This window comes from Chanodichthys erythropterus, chromosome 1 (genome assembly GCF_024489055.1).
Source record: "Chanodichthys erythropterus isolate Z2021 chromosome 1, ASM2448905v1, whole genome shotgun sequence".
In the NCBI taxonomy this organism is placed as follows: Eukaryota; Metazoa; Chordata; class Actinopteri; order Cypriniformes; family Xenocyprididae; genus Chanodichthys; species Chanodichthys erythropterus.
Window position 1 is genome coordinate 34613604 of NC_090221.1, and position 22561 is coordinate 34636164.

Consider the following 22561-nt stretch of genomic DNA (forward strand, 5'->3'; position numbering starts at 1 on the left):
TGTTTCCTCTTATCTATATGCGTTCTTTTTGACTAAGATAACACTACTAAATTTTGATACTTCTAATATTAAAAGTGCCTTAGTGTTCAATGGTATTTTGCTGTAATATACGCTTATAGGAATCGTTTAATAGATTATTATGTATTAAAAACAGAATTCTGCGCTTTGGTGGAGCTGTCCGTGGTTCTGAACTAGATTCTGTTCGCGGCTTGTTTGAAATAACTACTTCTGTTCCTCTTTTTACTAATATATATATATATATATATATATATATATATATATATATATATATATATATATATATATATTAGTGCTCACTCGCAATATTGCTTAAATTGTGAAAGGATAGCGATGCTGCACAAATAAACAACTGAAACACGGCTCATTTTAAATTTCATTTTATTTATGCTAATACATTTATTTAATTTTTTTATTTAGTTTTGTGAAGTCATCTTTGTAGTAATCTAAGAGAGTGATATAACAGTATGTTGTTTATAATGAAATCTGGTGAAGTCGTTTGAAAATGCATATCTTTCTCTTGATATGGAAAATGAATACAGAACATGCTGATAAAAAAAAAGTGTTGTGATGGCGAAAATGCTCTAAAACACTCTCATATGTTGGACACAAAGAAATCTCAAAATCTTTTCTCATATTATTAGTTTTAAAAAAAAATGACAGATAACTGCAATATGATATGATGATCCATATGTAATGTTTTTATTTGTTTATTTTTTGGTGGATATTTATTCATAAATCCGCTTGGTGTCACTCTAGACCGTTGAATCTCGAATCATCTCTCGTGTCTTGAAGCTCCTCCTGGTTTTAGTGGGGAGGAGATTTCACAGGGCTTTGTTTCAGAGAGACTGGAAGAGAATGTACGAAGGCTTCGTGTTTTCTCGTCGATCAAATGGAATATTGTCTAATTCTTCTTTATTCGCATTGATGAACTTGGAATACCGTCTTTTATTTCGTGGATTATTGCACGGGATTCACTGGATGTCGCAATGCTCTCGACGCATAGAAGGAAGTCTTTTGTGATCTGTGTTGTGCTCGTTGTTTTGGAGTGTTGTTGGGACGCGGTATCAGGGCAGCTCTCTTATTCCGTTTCAGAGGAGGTGAATCCGGGAACATCAGTGGGAAATATCGCGAAGGATCTAAACATTAATGTTCAGGAACTGGAGTCGCGCATGTTTCAGATTGTCACGGGATCCAAGAAAAAATATTTCGAGGTAAATCTAAAAACTGGATTTCTGTATGTAAATGAAAGGATAGACAGAGAGGAGCTTTGTGCCAAAGCACTTAAATGTTCAGTCAATGTAGAAGCTGTTATCAACAATCCACTGAAGCTTTATCAAATTGAAGTTAATATTGTGGATGTAAACGACAATTCTCCGACTTTTAGTGCCAAAACTCAATATTTAGACATCGCAGAGAACACGTTACCAGGCGTAAAATTCCCTCTTTCTTATGCGTCTGATGCGGATGTAGGAAAAAATACAGTGAGCACATATAAATTAAGCCAGAGTGAGTATTTTTCATTAGCTTTACACAAAGGAGGAGATCAGAGTGTGTCTGCCGAGCTAGTTCTACAAAAAGCTTTAGATCGAGAGAAACAGCCTGTGATTAAGCTTACTCTTACCGCTGCAGATGGAGGAAATCCACCGAGATCAGGCACATCTCAGATAATTATTAATATTTTAGATATTAATGATAATGCTCCTGAATTTAGTCGCCCCTTATATAAAGCAAGTCTTGTTGAAAACGTGCCTGTTGGTACCATTGTAGTAATTATAAACGCAACAGACAAAGATGAGGGCACCAATAGTGAGATCGTTTACTCGCTGAGAGAGACAGATCAAGATCATATTTTAGATATTTTTCACATCGATCCGAATACTGGCGCAATCACAGTCAAAGGAAATATAGATTTCGAGGAGAACAATGCGTTTGAGATCCGCGCACAGGCCAGTGACAAAGGGCAGCCTCCGATGTCCACTCACTGCAAAGTCCTGGTGGAGGTGCTGGATATTAACGACAACGAGCCAGAGATAACCGTGACGTCACTCCTCAGTACAGTGAAAGAGGACGTCAGTATCGGCACTGCTGTCGCTCTCGTGTCAGTGATTGACAGAGACGGCGGTAAAAACGGTATAGTTAATTGTGTTGTGTCCAACAATGTGCCTTTTAAACTTGAGACGAATTACAAAAATTATTATTCTCTAGTGGTAGATGGTCCTCTAGACAGAGAGCGCGCGTCCGAGTATAACGTGACCATCACAGCTACTGATGAAGGGACTCCGCCTCTCTCCAGCACCAGTGTCATTGCTGTACACGTTTCTGATGTGAATGACAACGCGCCGCGCTTTCCAGAGCCCGTCATTAATGTTTATGTGAAAGAGAACAGTCAGATTGGAGCTGTTATTCACACAGTTTCTGCTCTAGATCCTGACGTAGGTGATAATGCCCGGATAACATATTCTGTACTGGAAAGCTCTAAAAGCGGCCCGGTAACATCCATGATCAACATCAACTCTGACAGTGGAGATATTCACAGTTTACAGTCGTTTAACTTTGAGGAGATGAAAACTTTCCAGTTTAAAGTTCAGGCCACAGACTCTGGTGTTCCTCCTCTCAGCAGTAACGTGACTGTAAATGTTTTTATCCTGGATGAGAACGACAACAGTCCCGGGATTCTCGCGCCCTATTCCGAGCTCGGCTCCGTTAACACGGAGAACATTCCGTATTCTGCTGAGGCGGGCTACTTTGTGGCCAAGATCAGGGCTGTAGATGCAGATTCTGGTTACAACGCGCTGCTGTCTTACCACATCTCTGAACCCAAAGGAAACAATCTGTTCCGAATCGGAAGCAGCAGCGGGGAGATCAGGACTAAGAGGAGAATGAGTGACAATGACCTGAAAACTCACCCGCTGGTCATTTTGGTGTGTGATAACGGAGAGCCCTCACTGTCAGCGACTGTGTCTATTGATGTTGTGGTTGTTGAAAGCGCAGGTGACGTCAAGACTCCATTCAGACACGCGCCGATAAAGGAGGAGAGTTTCTCGGATTTAAATCTGTATTTGCTGATCGCCATTGTGTGTGTGTCCGTCATCTTTTTACTGAGCCTCATCAGTTTGATAGCTGTAAAATGCCACAGGACAGACGGCAGTTTGGGCAGGTACAGCGCCCCGATGATCACCACACACCCTGACGGGAGCTGGTCTTACTCCAAAGCTACTCAGCAGTATGACGTGTGTTTTAGCTCGGACACGCTGAAGAGTGACGTAGTGGTTTTCCCCGCGCAATTTCCGCCTGCAGATGCAGAACTGATCAGTATTAATGGAGGAGACACTTTTACCAGAACACAAACACTTCCTAATAAAGAGAAGGTAAGAGATTACAGGATTTTCATTGCAAATATTTGTTTTCGTTTTGTAAAATTTCTGGAATTTTAGTGTTTCCTCTTATCTATATGCGTTCTTTTTGACTAAAATAACACTACTAAATTTTGATACTTCTAATATTAAAAGTGCCTTAGTGTTCAATGGTATTTTGCTGTAATATACGCTTATAGGAATCGTTTAATACATTATTATGTATTAAAAACAGAATTCTGCGCTTTGGTGGAGCTGTCCGTGGTTCTGAACTAGATTCTGTTCGCGGCTTGTTTGAAATAACTACTTCTGTTCCTCTTTTTACTAATATATATATATATATATATATATATATATATATATATATATATATATATATATATATATATATATATATTTTTTTTTTTTTTTTTTTTTTTTTTTTTTGAGAGAGAGGTAGTAAAAAAATAATAATTTTTGTTACTATAAAAAAAATAAATAAAGAATGAGCAGTAGTACTCCAGTAAAGCACAAATTCCCCAAATGAATATTTAATATATATATATATATATATATATATATATATATATATATATATATATATATATATCAATATATATATATATATATATATATATATATATATATATATATATATATATATATATATATATATATATATATATATTTATTTATTTAGATTTATATAGTGCTCACTCACAATATTGCTTAAATTGTGAAAGGATAGCGATGCTGCACAAATAAACAACTGAAACACGGCTCATTTTAAATTTCATTTTATTTATGCTAATATATTTATTTATTTATTTTTTTTTTAATTTAGTTTTGTGAAGTCATCTTTGTAGTCATCTAAGAAAGTGATATAACAGTATGTTGTTTATAATGAAATCTGGTGAAGTCGTTTGAAAATGCATATCTTTCTCTTGATATGGAAAATGAATACAGAACATGCTGATAAAAAAAAAAAAAATGTGTTGTGATGGCGAAAATGTCCTAAAACACTCTCATGTTGGACACAAAGAAATCTCAAAATCTTTTCTCATATTATTAGTTTAAAAAAAATGAGAGATAACTGCAATATGATATGATGATCCATATGTAATGTTTTTATTTGTTTATTTTTTGGTGGATATTTATTCATAAATCCGCTTGGTGTCACTCTAGACCGTTGAATCTCGAATCATCTCTCGTGTTTTGAAGCTCCTCCTGGTTTTAGTGGGGAGGAGATTTCACAGGGCTTTGTTTCAGAGAGACTGGAAGAGAATGTACGAAGGCCTCGTGTTTTCTCGTCGATCAAATGGAATATTGTCTAATTCTTCTTTATTCGCATTGATGAACTTGGAATACCGTCTTTTATTTCGTGGATTATTGCACGGGATTCACTGGATGTCGCAATGCTCTCGACGCATAGAAGGAAGTCTTTTGTGATCTGTGTTGTGCTCGTTGTTTTGGAGTGTTGTTGGGACGCGGTATCAGGGCAGCTCTCTTATTCCGTTTCAGAGGAGGTGAATCCGGGAACATCAGTGGGAAATATCGCAAAGGATCTAAACATTAATGTTCAGGAACTGGAGTCGCGCATGTTTCAGATTGTCACGGGATCCAAGAAAAAATATTTCGAGGTAAATCTAAAAACTGGATTTCTGTATGTAAATGAAAGGATAGACAGAGAGGAGCTTTGTGCCAAAGCACTTAAATGTTCAGTCAATGTAGAAGCTGTTATCAACAATCCACTGAAGCTTTATCAAATTGAAGTTAATATTGTGGATGTAAACGACAATTCTCCGACTTTTAGTGCCAAAACTCAATATTTAGACATCGCAGAGAACACGTTACCAGGCGTAAAATTCCCTCTTTCTTATGCGTCTGATGCGGATGTAGGAAAAAATACAGTGAGCACATATAAATTAAGCCAGAGTGAGTATTTTTCATTAGCTTTACACAAAGGAGGAGATCAGAGTGTGTCTGCCGAGCTAGTTCTACAAAAAGCTTTAGACCGAGAGAAACAGCCTGTGATTAAGCTTACTCTTACCGCTGCAGATGGAGGAAATCCACCGAGATCAGGCACATCTCAGATAATTATTAATATTTTAGATAATAATGATAATGCTCCTGAATTTAGTCGCCCCTTATATAAAGCAAGTCTTGTTGAAAACGTGCCTGTTGGTACCATTGTAGTAATTATAAACGCAACAGACAAAGATGAGGGCACCAATAGTGAGATCGTTTACTCGCTGAGAGAGACAGATCAAGATCATATTTTAGATATTTTTCACATCGATCCGAATACTGGCGCAATCACAGTCAAAGGAAATATAGATTTCGAGGAGAACAATGCGTTTGAGATCCGCGCACAGGCCAGTGACAAAGGGCAGCCTCCGATGTCCACTCACTGCAAAGTCCTGGTGGAGGTGCTGGATATTAACGACAACGAGCCAGAGATAACCGTGACGTCACTCCTCAGTACAGTGAAAGAGGACGTCAGTATCGGCACTGCTGTCGCTCTCGTGTCAGTGATTGACAGAGACGGCGGTAAAAACGGTATAGTTAATTGTGTTGTGTCCAACAATGTGCCTTTTAAACTTGAGACGAATTACAAAAATTATTATTCTCTAGTTGTAGATGGTCCTCTAGACAGAGAGCGCGCGTCCGAGTATAACGTGACCATCACAGCTACTGATGAAGGGACTCCGCCTCTCTCCAGCACCAGTGTCATTGCTGTACACGTTTCTGATGTGAATGACAACGCGCCGCGCTTTCCAGAGCCCGTCATTAATGTTTATGTGAAAGAGAACAGTCAGATTGGAGCTGTTATTCACACAGTTTCTGCTTTAGATCCTGACGTAGGTGATAATGCCCGGATAACATATTCTGTACTGGAAAGCTCTAAAAGCGGCCCGGTAACATCCATGATCAACATCAACTCTGACAGTGGAGATATTCACAGTTTACAGTCGTTTAACTTTGAGGAGATGAAAACTTTCCAGTTTAAAGTTCAGGCCACAGACTCTGGTGTTCCTCCTCTCAGCAGTAACGTGACTGTGAATGTTTTTATCCTGGATGAGAATGACAACAGTCCCGGGATTCTCGCGCCCTATTCCGAGCTCGGTTCCGTTAACACGGAGAACATTCCGTATTCTGCTGAGGCGGGCTACTTTGTGGCCAAGATCAGGGCTGTAGATGCAGATTCTGGTTACAACGCGCTGCTGTCTTACCACATCTCTGAACCCAAAGGAAACAATCTGTTCCGAATCGGAAGCAGCAGCGGGGAGATCAGGACTAAGAGGAGAATGAGTGACAATGACCTGAAAACTCACCCGCTGGTCATTTTGGTGTGTGATAACGGAGAGCCCTCACTGTCAGCGACTGTGTCTATTGATGTTGTGGTTGTTGAAAGCGCAGGTGACGTCAAGACTCCATTCAGACACGCGCCGATAAAGGAGGAGAGTTTCTCGGATTTAAATCTGTATTTGCTGATCGCCATTGTGTGTGTGTCCGTCATCTTTTTACTGAGCCTCATCAGTTTGATAGCTGTAAAATGCCACAGGACAGACGGCAGTTTGGGCAGGTACAGCGCCCCGATGATCACCACACACCCTGACGGGAGCTGGTCTTACTCCAAAGCTACTCAGCAGTATGACGTGTGTTTTAGCTCGGACACGCTGAAGAGTGACGTAGTGGTTTTCCCCGCGCAATTTCCTCCTGCAGATGCAGAACTGATCAGTATTAATGGAGGAGACACTTTTACCAGAACGCAAACACTTCCTAATAAAGAGAAGGTAAGAAAATGCAGGATTTTCATTGTGATTGTGAATGTTACCCTTTGGTGGAGCTGTCCGTGGTTCTGAACTAGATTGTGGTAGTGACTTGTTTGAAATGCACATCGGTGCAACAATTTTCTCCTTTTTCTAAAACTAAATAAATAAATAAATCCTAATTTTTGTTTTTAACTGTTTACAAACTTGCTTAAATTGTGAAATGATAGAGATGCTGTACATAAGAACAACTAAAATACGGCCAATTTTAATTTATTTTGTATGCTATTATAACACAAAACACTTCATAATAAAGAAAATCTAAGACCCATTTCTTGAAGCGGAGATATTTAAATCTTGTGTTTATATAGAATTTATCAGTTGCTCAAGTTTTAGCTCGATTTAAGAACCAGTTTTATTATTATCTGGTCCTGGTATTCCCTACATTATCGGGACCAAATATCCTCAATCGTATAGTAATACAAGTACATTTTGACCTTGTATGGACACTTTTTTGGTCCCTATGAGGAAACAAGCTTATAAATCATGCAGAATTATCTTTTTTGAAATTTTAAAAATGCATTACATTTTCTGTGATGGGTAGGTTTAGGGGAATGGAATAGGCTATACAGATTGTAAAGTATGAAAACACTTACGTCTATGGAATGTTCCCATAAAACATGGTGTGTGTAAGTGGTTGGGTGGGTGATTGGGTTTTACGTGTGCATAATTTCGCAAAATGTGCGTTTTGATCTTCTTTTTTTTTTCACCTATAATCTGCTGAATCTGTTTATTTCGTGATGTTGAAAGTTATTTCAAGAGCGCTCTAATGGCTTACTATTTAACAACAACAACAATATTCATACTAAGATAAAAAAAAATTTGTTTCTATATGTCATTATTCAGATTTGATCCTTTGTACATGCCTAATATTATGTTTTCAAAGTATATAAGATTATGTGATGGCGATGAGCAGCTTCTGTTTTATTTATCAGTATCTGGGGGATTCTTTTCAACAGTATGTGATCAGAAAATGTTGCGTATTTTTACGTACTGAGCAAGTTTGTCCACACGGTGTCACTGGCAACCCATGTAAGTTTTTTAGTGTCTTTGTGAAGCTCCTCCTTTAGATGGGCAGGGATCCTCGCCTCGTCAGAGGTCTTTGTTCGAGAGCCCCGTCCGCCTCAGAGTTGCTATCTCGATGTCTTTGCAACAGCAGTAGCCTGTTATGGAATATACAAATGATATATTTATTGTTTAGCCGCCAGTCTTACTAACGGGAGGAAATATGGACATAACGGATGACCATTGGTGCTTTAAATGGATCTTTATTATGTTTTTCTTTAATAGCTGGAATTACGCGGACGCGCAGATTGTGTATTCTGTGTTGGAGGAGGTTAACACCGGGACCACGGTAGGACATTTAGCAAAGGATCTAAACCTAAATGTGCAAGACCTCGAGAGAAGAGGATTTCAAATCGTCACAGGGCCAAACAAAAGATATTTTGATCTAAATGCAAAGAATGGAATTCTCTTTGTTAGAGAAAAGATAGACAGAGAGGAGCTGTGTGGTCGGAGCTCTAAATGCGCTTTAGAGTTGGAGGCCATTGTTACTGCGCCAATGAACATATACAGATTTGAGGTAAATATTTTAGATGTTAACGACAATGCACCGGCATTTCGCACCTCAAAACTGTATCTTAATATTTCTGAACAGACATATCCTGGGCAGAGATTTTCATTACCAAGTGCATTCGATCTCGATGTTGGAGCAAATTCTGTAAAAAGCTACAAACTGAGTTCAAATGAACACTTTTCTCTGGATGTACAGAGCGGAGGAGATCAGACTGTGTCTGCTGAGTTAGTGCTGCAGAAAGCTTTAGATCGAGAGAAACAAGCGGTAATCCAGCTCACACTGACCGCTGTAGACGGAGGAAAACCTCCAAGATCTGGTACAACGCAGATAATAGTTAATGTAGTAGATGTGAACGATAATATTCCTGTGTTCGACAAGCCACTTTATAAAGCGCAGATAGCAGAGAATTCACTTACCGGTGCTTCTGTGATCACAGTGAATGCAAAAGATGCAGACGAGGGCCTTAATGGCGAAGTCATATACTCGTTCATAAATCATGATAATGATAACAGTGTAAACGCGTTTTCAATTAATCCAGTTACTGGTGAAATAACTGTCAAAGGCCCTATAGATTACGAAGAAACTCCTGCAGTTGAGATTCGCGTTCAGGCCGAGGATAAAGGGCAAAATCCAAGAGCATCATATTGTAAAGTCTTACTCGAAATAATTGATTTAAATGATAACATACCAGAAATAAGCATAATGTCTTTGCTTAATGAAGTGAGAGAGGATTCATCTCCAGGTACAATGGTGGGATTAATCACTGTGAAAGATGGCGACGCTGGTAAAAATGGTGTTGTGCAGCTTAAACTAAACGACTCGGTGAAATTTAAATTGGAAAATACTTATAAAAACAGATATTCCTTAGTGGTTAACGGTCCTCTAGACAGAGAGCGCGCGTCCGAGTATAACGTGACCATCACAGCTACTGATGAAGGGACTCCGCCTCTCTCCAGCACCAGTGTCATTGCTGTACACGTTTCTGATGTGAATGACAACGCGCCGCGCTTTCCAGAGCCCGTCATTAATGTTTATGTGAAAGAGAACAGTCAGATTGGAGCTGTTATTCACACAGTTTCTGCTTTAGATCCTGACGTAGGTGATAATGCCCGGATAACATATTCTGTACTGGAAAGCTCTAAAAGCGGCCCGGTAACATCCATGATCAACATCAACTCTGACAGTGGAGATATTCACAGTTTACAGTCGTTTAACTATGAGGAGATGAAAACTTTCCAGTTTAAAGTTCAGGCCACAGACTCTGGTGTTCCTCCTCTCAGCAGTAACGTGACTGTAAATGTTTTTATCCTGGATGAGAATGACAACAGTCCCGGGATTCTCGCGCCCTATTCCGAGCTCGGTTCCGTTAACACGGAGAACATTCCGTATTCTGCTGAGGCGGGCTACTTTGTGGCCAAGATCAGGGCTGTAGATGCAGATTCTGGTTACAACGCGCTGCTGTCTTACCACATCTCTGAACCCAAAGGAAACAATCTGTTCCGAATCGGAAGCAGCAGCGGGGAGATCAGGACTAAGAGGAGAATGAGTGACAATGACCTGAAAACTCACCCGCTGGTCATTTTGGTGTGTGATAACGGAGAGCCCTCACTGTCAGCGACTGTGTCTATTGATGTTGTGGTTGTTGAAAGCGCAGGTGACGTCAAGACTCCATTCAGACACGCGCCGATAAAGGAGGAGAGTTTCTCGGATTTAAATCTGTATTTGCTGATCGCCATTGTGTGTGTGTCCGTCATCTTTTTACTGAGCCTCATCAGTTTGATAGCTGTAAAATGCCACAGGACAGACGGCAGTTTGGGCAGGTACAGCGCCCCGATGATCACCACACACCCTGACGGGAGCTGGTCTTACTCCAAAGCTACTCAGCAGTATGACGTGTGTTTTAGCTCGGACACGCTGAAGAGTGACGTAGTGGTTTTCCCCGCGCAATTTCCGCCTGCAGATGCAGAACTGATCAGTATTAATGGAGGAGACACTTTTACCAGAACACAAACACTTCCTAATAAAGAAAAGGTAAGAGATTACAGGATTTTCATTGCGATTATTTGTTTTCGTTTTGTAAAATTTCTGGAATTTTAGTGTTTCCTCTTATCTATATGCGTTCTTTTTGACTAAGATAACACTACTAAATTTTGATACTTCTAATATTAAAAGTGTCTTAGTGTTCAATGGCATTTTACTTTAATATACGCTTATAGGAATCGTTTAATACATTATTATGTATTAAAAACAGAATTCTGCGCTTTGGTGGAGCTGTCCGTGGTTCTGAACTAGATTCTGTTCGCGGCTTGTTTGAAACACACATCGGTACAACAACTACTTCTGTTCCTCTTTTTACTAATATATATATATATATATATATATATATATATATATATATATATATATATATATATATATATATATATATATATTATTATTATTATTATTATTTTTTTTTTTGAGAGAGAGGTAGTAAAAAAATAATAATTTTTGTTACTATAAAAAAATAAAATAAAGAAAGAATGAGCAGTAGTACTCCAGTAAAGCACAATTTCCCCAAATGAATATTTAATATATCAATATATATATATATATATATATATATATATATATATATATATATATATATATATATAGATTTATATAGTGCTCACTCACAATATTGCTTAAATTGTGAAAGGATAGCGATGCTGCACAAATAAACAACTGAAACACGGCTCATTTTAAATTTCATTTTATTTATGCTAATATATTTATTTATTTATTTTTTAATTTAGTTTTGTGAAGTCATCTTTGTAGTCATCTAAGAAAGTGATATAACAGTATGTTGTTTATAATGAAATCTGGTGAAGTCGTTTGAAAATGCATATCTTTCTCTTGATATGGAAAATGAATACAGAACATGCTGATAAAAAAAATGTGTTGTGATGGCGAAAATGCTCTAAAACACTCTCATGTTGGACACAAAGAAATCTCAAAATCTTTTCTCATATTATTAGTTTTAAAAAAAAAATGACAGATAACTGCAATATGATATGATGATCCATATGTAATGTTTTTATTTGTTTATTTTTTGGTGGATATTTATTCATAAATCCGCTTGGTGTCTCTCTAGACCGTTGAATCTCGAATCATCTCTCGTGTCTTGAAGCTCCTCCTGGTTTTAGTGGGGAGGAGATTTCACAGGGCTTTGTTTCAGAGAGACTGGAAGAGAATGTACGAAGGCCTCGTGTTTTCTCGTCGATCAAATGGAATATTGTCTAATTCTTCTTTATTCGCATTGATGAACTTGGAATACCGTCTTTTATTTCGTGGATTATTGCACGGGATTCACTGGATGTCGCAATGCTCTCGACGCATAGAAGGAAGTCTTTTGTGATCTGTGTTGTGCTCGTTGTTTTGGGGTGTTGTTGGGACGCGGTATCAGGGCAGCTCTCTTATTCCGTTTCAGAGGAGGTGAATCCGGGAACATCAGTGGGAAATATCGCGAAGGATCTAAACATTAATGTTCAGGAACTGGAGACGCGCATGTTTCAGATTGTCACGGGATCCAAGAAAAAATATTTCGAGGTAAATCTAAAAACTGGATTTCTGTATGTAAATGAAAGGATAGACAGAGAGGAGCTTTGTGCCAAAGCACTTAAATGTTCAGTCAATGTAGAAGCTGTTATCAACAATCCACTGAAGCTTTATCAAGTAGAAATTAATATTGTGGATGTAAACGACAATTCTCCATCTTTCAGCGAAAAATCACAAACGATAGAAATCGCTGAAACCACCACCTTACCTGGTGTTAGATTTCCTCTCCATCACGCTACAGACGAAGATGTTGGAAAAAATTCTATAAATTCTTACAAGCTCAGCTCGAATGAGTATTTTTCTTTAGCTGTACACAAAGGAGGAGATCAGAGTGTATCTGCTGAATTAGTGCTGCAGAAAGCTTTAGATCGAGAGAAACAGCCTGTGATTCAGCTCACACTGACCGCTGTAGACGGAGGAACTCCCTCTAAAACAGGCACATCTCTTATAATTATTAAAGTTTTGGATATTAATGATAATGCTCCTGTTTTTAGTAAGCCTCTGTATAAAACAACCGTTTTTGAAAATGTGGCTATTGGAACGACGATCGTTGTGTTAAATGCGACAGACCTGGATGAAGGCAGCAATAGTGATATTGTTTATTCTATAATTAAAAGAGATCAGAGTAAAATCCTGCAGATCTTTGATATTGATCCGAATACTGGCGCAATCACAGTCAAAGGAAATATAGATTTCGAGGAGAACAATGCGTTTGAGATCCGCGCACAGGCCAGTGACAAAGGGCAGCCTCCGATGTCCACTCACTGCAAAGTCCTGGTGGAGGTGCTGGATATTAACGACAACGAGCCAGAGATAACCGTGACGTCACTCCTCAGTACAGTGAAAGAGGACGTCAGTATCGGCACTGCTGTCGCTTTCGTATCAGTGATTGACAGAGACGGCGGTAAAAACGGTATAGTTAATTGTGTTGTGTCCAACAATGTGCCTTTTAAACTTGAGACGAATTACAAGAATTATTATTCTCTAGTTGTAGATGGTCCTCTAGACAGAGAGCGCGCGTCCGAGTATAACGTGACCATCACAGCTACTGATGAAGGGACTCCGCCTCTCTCCAGCACCAGTGTCATTGCTGTACACGTTTCTGATGTGAATGACAACGCGCCGCGCTTTCCAGAGCCCGTCATTAATGTTTATGTGAAAGAGAACAGTCAGATTGGAGCTGTTATTCACACAGTTTCTGCTTTAGATCCTGACGTAGGTGATAATGCCCGGATAACATATTCTGTACTGGAAAGCTCTAAAAGCGGCCCGGTAACATCCATGATCAACATCAACTCTGACAGTGGAGATATTCACAGTTTACAGTCGTTTAACTATGAGGAGATGAAAACTTTCCAGTTTAAAGTTCAGGCCACAGACTCTGGTGTTCCTCCTCTCAGCAGTAACGTGACTGTAAATGTTTTTATCCTGGATGAGAACGACAACAGTCCCGGGATTCTCGCGCCCTATTCCGAGCTCGGTTCCGTTAACACGGAGAACATTCCGTATTCTGCTGAGGCGGGCTACTTTGTGGCCAAGATCAGGGCTGTAGATGCAGATTCTGGTTACAACGCGCTGCTGTCTTACCACATCTCTGAACCCAAAGGAAACAATCTGTTCCGAATCGGAAGCAGCAGCGGGGAGATCAGGACTAAGAGGAGAATGAGTGACAATGACCTGAAAACTCACCCGCTGGTCATTTTGGTGTGTGATAACGGAGAGCCCTCACTGTCAGCGACTGTGTCTATTGATGTTGTGGTTGTTGAAAGCGCAGGTGACGTCAAGACTCCATTCAGACACGCGCCGATAAAGGAGGAGAGTTTCTCGGATTTAAATCTGTATTTGCTGATCGCCATTGTGTGTGTGTCCGTCATCTTTTTACTGAGCCTCATCAGTTTGATAGCTGTAAAATGCCACAGGACAGACGGCAGTTTGGGCAGGTACAGCGCCCCGATGATCACCACACACCCTGACGGGAGCTGGTCTTACTCCAAAGCTACTCAGCAGTATGACGTGTGTTTTAGCTCGGACACGCTGAAGAGTGACGTAGTGGTTTTCCCCGCGCAATTTCCTCCTGCAGATGCAGAACTGATCAGTATTAATGGAGGAGACACTTTTACCAGAACACAAACACTTCCTAATAAAGAGAAGGTAAGAGATTACAGGATTTTAATCTACAATTACATTTTTTTTTTTTTTTTTTTGACTGGTGAAATGACTGGTATTTCTAGTGTTTGTTCTTATTGACTGAAATAACACTAAATTTTGATACTTAAATGTTAAAAGTGGCTTCATGGTTAATGGTGTTTTGCTGAATTATACAGACTAATAGTGATCGCTTAATATATTATTAAAAATCGAATTCTGCGCTTTGGTGGAGTTGTCCGTGGTTCTGAACTAGATTGTGTTCGCGGCTTGTTTGAAACACACATCGGTACAACAACTACTTCTGTTCCTCTTTTTACTAATACAAATATAATTCTTCATTAAAAAAATAAAAATTGTTTAGTGCTTACAAAATTGCTTAAATTGTGAAATGATAGTGATGCTGTACAAATAAACAACTGAAATATGGCTAATTTTAAATTACTTTTTACTTGTGGTAATATATTTATTTATTTATTTATTTACTTATGTGAACTCATCCTTGCAGTAATCTAAGAGAGTGATATAACAGCGTGTTGCTCAAAATGAAATCCGGTGAAGTCGTTCATAAAATTCATATATTTCTCTTGATATGAAACATTTATACAAAACATGCTAATAAAAAAAATGTGATGGCGAAAATGCCATAAAGCACTCTCATATGTTGGACACAAAGAAATCTCAAAATCTTTTCTTATATTATTAGTTTAAAAAAAAATGAGAGATAATTGCAATATGATATGATGATCCATATGTAATGTTTTTATTTGTTTATTTTTTGGTGGATATTTATTCATAAATCCGCTTGGTGTCACTCTAGACCGTTGAATCTCGAATCATCTCTCGTGTCTTGAAGCTCCTCCTGGTTTTAGTGGGGAGGAGATTTCACAGGGCTTTGTTTCAGAGAGACTGGAAGAGAATGTACGAAGGCCTCGTGTTTTCTCGTCGATCAAATGGAATATTGTCTAATTCTTCTTTATTCGCATTGATGAACTTGGAATACCGTCTTTTATTTCGTGGATTATTGCACGGGATTCACTGGATGTCGCAATGCTCTCGACGCATAGAAGGAAGTCTTTTGTGATCTGTGTTGTGCTCGTTGTTTTGGAGTGTTGTTGGGACGCGGTATCAGGGCAGCTCTCTTATTCCGTTTCAGAGGAGGTGAATCCGGGAACATCAGTGGGAAATATCGCAAAGGATCTAAACATTAATGTTCAGGAACTGGAGTCGCGCATGTTTCAGATTGTCACGGGATCCAAGAAAAAATATTTCGAGGTAAATCTAAAAACTGGATTTCTGTATGTAAATGAAAGGATAGATAGAGAGGAGCTTTGTGCCAAAGCACTTAAATGTTCAGTCAATGTAGAAGCTGTTATCAACAATCCACTGAAGCTTTATCAAATTGAAATTAATATTGTGGATGTAAACGACAATTCTCCTTCTTTCAGCGAGAAATCTCAAACGCTCGACATCGCGGAAAGCACCCTCCCCGGGGTTAGATTTCCTCTCCATCACGCTACAGACGCAGATGTTGGAAAAAATTCAATAAATTCTTACAAGCTCAGCTCGAATGAGTATTTTTCTTTAGCTGTACACAAAGGAGGAGATCAGAGTGTATCTGCTGAATTAGTGCTGCAGAAAGCTTTAGATCGAGAGAAACAGCCTGTGATTCAGCTCACACTGACCGCTGTAGACGGAGGAACTCCCTCTAAAACAGGCACATCTCTTATAATTATTAAAGTTTTGGATATTAATGATAATACTCCTATTTTTAGTAAGCCTCTGTATAAAACAACCGTTTTTGAAAATGTGGCTATTGGAACGACGATCGTTGTGTTAAATGCGACAGACCTGGATGAAGGCAGCAATAGTGATATTGTTTATTCTATAATTAAAAGAGATCAGAGTAAAATCCTGCAGATCTTTGATATTGATCCGAATACTGGCGCAATCACAGTCAAAGGAAATATAGATTTCGAGGAGAACAATGCGTTTGAGATCCGCGCACAGGCCAGTGACAAAGGGCAGCCTCCGATGTCCACTCACTGCAAAGTCCTGGTGGAGGTGCTGGATATTAACGACAACGAGCCAGAGATAACCGTGACGTCACTCCTCAGTACAGTGAAAGAGGACGTCAGTATCGGCACTGCTGTCGCTCTCGTGTCAGTGATTGACAGAGACGGCGGTAAAAACGGTGTAGTTAATTGTGTTGTGTCCAACAATGTGCCTTTTAAACTTGAGACGAATTACAAAAATTATTATTCTCTAGTGGTAGATGGTCCTCTAGACAGAGAGCGCGCGTCCGAGTATAACGTGACCATCACAGCTACTGATGAAGGGACTCCGCCTCTCTCCAGCACCAGTGTCATTGCTGTACACGTTTCTGATGTGAATGACAACGCGCCGCGCTTTCCAGAGCCCGTCATTAATGTTTATGTGAAAGAGAACAGTCAGATTGGAGCTGTTATTCACACAGTTTCTGCTTTAGATCCTGACGTAGGTGATAATGCCCGGATAACATATTCTGTACTGGAAAGCTCTAAAAGCGGCCCGGTAACATCCATGATCAACATCAACTCTGACAGTGGAGATATTCACAGTTTACAGTCGTTTAACTATGAGGAGATGAAAACTTTCCAGTTTAAAGTTCAGGCCACAGACTCTGGTGTTCCTCCTCTCAGCAGTAACGTGACTGTGAATGTTTTTATCCTGGATGAGAATGACAACAGTCCCGGGATTCTCGCGCCCTATTCCGAGCTCGGCTCCGTTAACACGGAGAACATTCCGTATTCTGCTGAGGCGGGCTACTTTGTGGCCAAGATCAGGGCTGTAGATGCAGATTCTGGTTACAACGCGCTGCTGTCTTACCACATCTCTGAACCCAAAGGAAACAATCTGTTCCGAATCGGAAGCAGCAGCGGGGAGATCAGGACTAAGAGGAGAATGAGTGACAATGACCTGAAAACTCACCCGCTGGTCATTTTGGTGTGTGATAACGGAGAGCCCTCACTGTCAGCGACTGTGTCTATTGATGTTGTGGTTGTTGAAAGCGCAGGTGACGTCAAGACTCCATTCAGACACGCGCCGATAAAGGAGGAGAGTTTCTCGGATTTAAATCTGTATTTGCTGATCGCCATTGTGTGTGTGTCCGTCATCTTTTTACTGAGCCTCATCAGTTTGATAGCTGTAAAATGCCACAGGACAGACGGCAGTTTGGGCAGGTACAGCGCCCCGATGATCACCACACACCCTGACGGGAGCTGGTCTTACTCCAAAGCTACTCAGCAGTATGACGTGTGTTTTAGCTCGGACACGCTGAAGAGTGACGTAGTGGTTTTCCCCGCGCAATTTCCTCCTGCAGATGCAGAACTGATCAGTATTAATGGAGGAGACACTTTTACCAGAACACAAACACTTCCTAATAAAGAAAAGGTAAGCGGTCCAGAATCCTTATTAAATTGTTGACTTTTCATTTAAATGCACATTCATTGCTTGAAATGGGCTGGTACGGACCGATACTCAGTACCTGCACTTCTATATTTTAATCAGTAGCGAACCCTCACTTTTTCTTGCGTACCGGCACTTCTCACATGTTGCAGGTACTCTGAGAGCTCACACCGAAACATAGAATCAGAAAATTAACTTTATACATCGCGCGTTTGGAGCTTTTATAAGCTGTACAAACTAATCAGGTCAGTTGTCTGCGCAACATGACTGTGGCTGAAGCCCAGTTGTTTAATTTTGCATGAGTGGCGCACCAATCACCGTTCACCAGTGCGCTCCAAAAGTGTTATTTGTTATTTTCTATTGAGATAATTGTAAAACGCTACGAGAAAGTCGAACATGATCTAAAACAGCCATTAAAATGACTGATGAAAAGAGGGAAAACATCATCCTGCAAACATTTTAAACTCATGACCACATTTACTAGAATTGATCACGTTCTGTTTTATTTATTGTGACAATTTTTGACTAGTTGTAGAATTTATAACAGATAATCCTTTAGCGGAATAGATTGAATGAAAGAAAATGAAATAAAAATAGTAATGATCCTTACTGTAACAAATTATATAGTTAAACAATCACACGAACTATGAACTAGTAGTTAGAAAGAGCTTTAAAATATGGACCTTATTGAATTATTGACTAAGCAATTGGTTTTCCCCAAGTGTAAAATGTTTTCTGCTAACAATGAAAGATATTAGGAAAAGCCTGGCTTTCAGGTATTACAATAGATGATGGGAAATGTTAAGTAAAGATAATTTGACTTCCCATGGCACTTTGTAAACAGGTGATTGTTAACTATAGGCTACTTTATGGCAGTTATGTTATCAACTAATTTGCATGTTTAGACCATTTTGCAAAAACAAACAAATAAATAAACCTCAGGAGGGAGCATATGCCCTGGGACCCTGTTAAACGGCTCACATTTCAACCCCCCAATGATCAAACCAAAACTACGCTTTTACAACCGAGGGAGACAACCAATCCCCCATAACCCCGCCCTCCAACAAAGCCCCGCCCCTTTGGTGAGTACGGGCACTTTATTTTTTCCACTTCAAGCACTGTGTACAATATAAGCTAAATCTTTTAGTGTTTATTTGCTCTGTGTCAGGACCTTTTCCTATCAACAGTTTGTGCTGTCCATGGTGCTGATAGCACTGACTGTCAATTTGGATTTATTTTTATCCAGTTTACCATTTCATTATCTTTGCATTTGGATGTTGGAGTATTTATTTATTTATTTAATTTTAAATTAAGGTTTGTCATGTGATTCATTTAGTTTTGTTCAGCTCATTTTCAGCAGAAAAGGTTCAGACAGACTTTGTCTATTGCACTTTAAAAAAATTCAGTTCCACACTAGCTATGTACATCCACAAGGTGTCATCAGCGACCTGCATTAAAATTATTTTTTATTCATTATTATTCTCGCAGAGACTCCTCCCTGTTTTGGGGCAGGGCGTTTGAGCTCGAGCAGTGCTTTGTTCGTGAGACGCCACAATAGAGGATTTCTGATTTGCAGCGCAGTATGGTTTATTTTATTATGAAACAGTGCGGATGTATTTAGTTTGTCCTGTGGATTTGGTGTTGACGGATCATGGCGAATTCACTAAAGGAGCGAAATATATTATGGATATATCTGACTGTATTTTATTTCCTTCCGAGGATGTCTTCTGGGCAAATTGTGTTTTCTGTGTCGGAGGAGGCCAGTCCGGGGACTGCTGTTGGAAATATAGTCAAAGATTTAAACCTTAATTTGCAAGAACTGGAACACCGTGGATTTCAGATCGCCTCTGGACCCAACAAGAGGTATTTCGATGTAAATATGAAAACGGGAATGCTTCAAATTAAAGAGAAAATAGACAGAGAAGAGCTATGTGGACGTAGCTTGAAATGTACTTTAGAGTTAGAGGCCATTGTTAATTCGCCATTGAACATGTACCGATTTGAAGTAAATGTCTTAGACATAAACGACAATTCTCCCTCATTTCACTCCTCCTCTTTACAATTAAATGTATCTGAGGCGGCATTTATAGGGGAAAGGTTTGCATTACCAAACGCTTTTGACGCGGATGTGGGCAGTAATTCAGTAAAGAGCTACAAACTGAGTCCAAATGAACACTTTTCTCTGGATGTACAGGGCGGAGGAGATCAGAGTGTATCTGCTGAGTTAGTGCTGCAGAAAGCTTTAGATCGAGAGAAACAGCCTGTGATCCAGCTCACACTGACCGCTGTAGACGGAGGAAAACCTCCCAGATCAGGAACAATAAACATAATTGCTAATATAATAGACGTAAACGATAATATTCCTTATTTCACAAAGTCACTTTACAAAGCGCGAATTCCAGAAAATGCTCCTATTGGAACCTCTGTTATCACAGTACATGCGAGTGATGCAGATGAAGGGATAAACGGAGAGGTGGTATATTCTTTTATAAAACATATTAATGATGAAAATATCGAATCTTTTGTGATTAATCAAGTGACTGGTGAAATAACAGTTCAGAGTAAATTAGACCACGAGTCCAACAATGCTGTTGAAATTCGTGTTCAAGCGAGAGACAAAGGCTCGACTCCAAGAGCAGCTCATTGTAAAGTTTTGGTCGAAATAATGGACGTAAACGACAATATTCCTGAAATATCTGTAACGTCTCTTGTTAATGTTGTGAAGGAAGGTTCAGCAAAAGGAACAATGGTCGGTCTGATTACAGTAAAAGATGATGATTCTGGGGAAAATGGATCTGTAAAACTGAAAATAATCGATTCCCTTCCGTTTGTATTACAGAACACCTATAAAAATAAATATTCTCTAGTGGTAGATGGTCCTCTAGACAGGGAGCGCGCGTCCGAGTATAACGTGACCATCACAGCTACTGATGAAGGGACTCCGCCTCTCTCCAGCACCAGTGTCATTGCTGTACACGTTTCTGATGTGAATGACAACGCGCCGCGCTTTCCAGAGCCCGTCATTAATGTTTATGTGAAAGAGAACAGTCAGATTGGAGCTGTTATTCACACAGTTTCTGCTTTAGATCCTGACGTAGGTGATAATGCCCGGATAACATATTCTGTACTGGAAAGCTCTAAAAGCGGCCCGGTAACATCCATGATCAACATCAACTCTGACAGTGGAGATATTCACAGTTTACAGTCGTTTAACTTTGAGGAGATGAAAACTTTCCAGTTTAAAGTTCAGGCCACAGACTCTGGTGTTCCTCCTCTCAGCAGTAACGTGACTGTGAATGTTTTTATCCTGGATGAGAACGACAACATTCCCGGGATTCTCGCGCCCTATTCCGAGCTCGGTTCCGTTAACACGGAGAACATTCCGTATTCTGCTGAGGCGGGCTACTTTGTGGCCAAGATCAGGGCTGTAGATGCAGATTCTGGTTACAACGCGCTGCTGTCTTACCACATCTCTGAACCCAAAGGAAACAATCTGTTCCGAATCGGAAGCAGCAGCGGGGAGATCAGGACTAAGAGGAGAATGAGTGACAATGACCTGAAAACTCACCCGCTGGTCATTTTGGTGTGTGATAACGGAGAGCCCTCACTGTCAGCGACTGTGTCTATTGATGTTGTGGTTGTTGAAAGCGCAGGTGACGTCAAGACTCCATTCAGACACGCGCCGATAAAGGAGGAGAGTTTCTCGGATTTAAATCTGTATTTGCTGATCGCCATTGTGTGTGTGTCCGTCATCTTTTTACTGAGCCTCATCAGTTTGATAGCTGTAAAATGCCACAGGACAGACGGCAGTTTGGGCAGGTACAGCGCCCCGATGATCACCACACACCCTGACGGGAGCTGGTCTTACTCCAAAGCTACTCAGCAGTATGACGTGTGTTTTAGCTCGGACACGCTGAAGAGTGACGTTGTGGTTTTCCCCGCGCAATTTCCTCCTGCAGATGCAGAACTGATCAGTATTAATGGAGGAGACACTTTTACCAGAACACAAACACTTCCTAATAAAGAAAAGGTAAGATAAGTTATTACTTGGTCTTTACTTTCTTTCTTTTTTTCGTGGCAAATTGAGTCTTTGTTGCGATTTCTCTCTTTTGCTTGTAGTTGCAAGATATTGTTTTTTCGTTTGGAGTGCACGGTTATATTTCTGCACAGTGAGTTAACATTGTGTTATTTGAACTGTTTATATTCTTATTATGTATTTGGAGCTGTTTGTGGTATTGAACACTTCGCGTCCGAACGTCAGATGCTCTATCAAGAGAAAGCAAAATGGCATGTATAGTACAGTATTTTAAAGTACTGAAACTTAATTTTCTCTATTTTGTTTTTATCTTAGTGCAGTATGCATTGACAAAACCTACAAACATAAAACAGTATAGTTTTGGTAGATTGTAATAATCACTTAATTTTAATCTTCAATAATATGACAAAAGTATTAATTCTGAAATGCATCTACGGCACTTTTAAAGACATTGGGTCTCTTTTCACTGAATTATCATCTACTTCGCCTCCATTTGTCCACGCGGTGTCGTTAGAGACCGAGATTTTCTCTTACCTCGGCTGCAAAGCTCCTCCTCAGTTAAGGGAGGGTACGGTTTATCACGTGGTGCTTT

At 39.7% G+C, this 22561-nt stretch overlaps 6 protein-coding genes across 6 annotated transcripts in view; all 6 read left to right on the top strand.

The window, feature by feature from the left end:
- Positions 1-36, top strand: part of LOC137034717 (protocadherin Fat 4-like) — a 32185-nt gene extending 32149 nt beyond the window's left edge. The window contains exon 5 of the mRNA XM_067407902.1: positions 1-36. Within this exon, the coding sequence (XP_067264003.1) occupies positions 1-36 (36 nt within the window).
- Positions 37-1007: 971 nt separating this feature from the next.
- On the top strand, positions 1008-3455 carry LOC137034797 (protocadherin alpha-3-like). Its single transcript, XM_067408016.1, has one exon. The coding sequence runs from the start codon at positions 1008-1010 to the stop codon at positions 3453-3455; it is 2448 nt and encodes an 815-aa protein (XP_067264117.1).
- A 1191-nt stretch (positions 3456-4646) lies between these two features.
- LOC137034871 (protocadherin alpha-3-like) lies at positions 4647-7219 on the top strand. Its single transcript, XM_067408127.1, has one exon. The coding sequence runs from the start codon at positions 4769-4771 to the stop codon at positions 7217-7219; it is 2451 nt and encodes an 816-aa protein (XP_067264228.1). The 5' UTR covers positions 4647-4768.
- Positions 7220-8414: 1195 nt separating this feature from the next.
- LOC137034949 (protocadherin alpha-3-like) lies at positions 8415-10859 on the top strand. Its single transcript, XM_067408222.1, has one exon. The coding sequence runs from the start codon at positions 8415-8417 to the stop codon at positions 10857-10859; it is 2445 nt and encodes an 814-aa protein (XP_067264323.1).
- Positions 10860-12033: 1174 nt separating this feature from the next.
- Positions 12034-14642, top strand: LOC137035043 (protocadherin alpha-3-like). The gene is made up of 2 exons (XM_067408325.1): positions 12034-14492; positions 14628-14642. The coding sequence occupies exons 1-2, from the start codon at positions 12108-12110 to the stop codon at positions 14640-14642; spliced, it is 2400 nt and encodes a 799-aa protein (XP_067264426.1). The 5' UTR covers positions 12034-12107.
- Positions 14643-15406: 764 nt separating this feature from the next.
- LOC137035110 (uncharacterized) lies at positions 15407-22299 on the top strand. Its single transcript, XM_067408452.1, has 3 exons — positions 15407-17918; positions 19693-21963; positions 22285-22299. The coding sequence occupies exons 1-3, from the start codon at positions 15537-15539 to the stop codon at positions 22297-22299; spliced, it is 4668 nt and encodes a 1555-aa protein (XP_067264553.1). The 5' UTR covers positions 15407-15536.
- Positions 22300-22561: the final 262 nt, after the last annotated feature.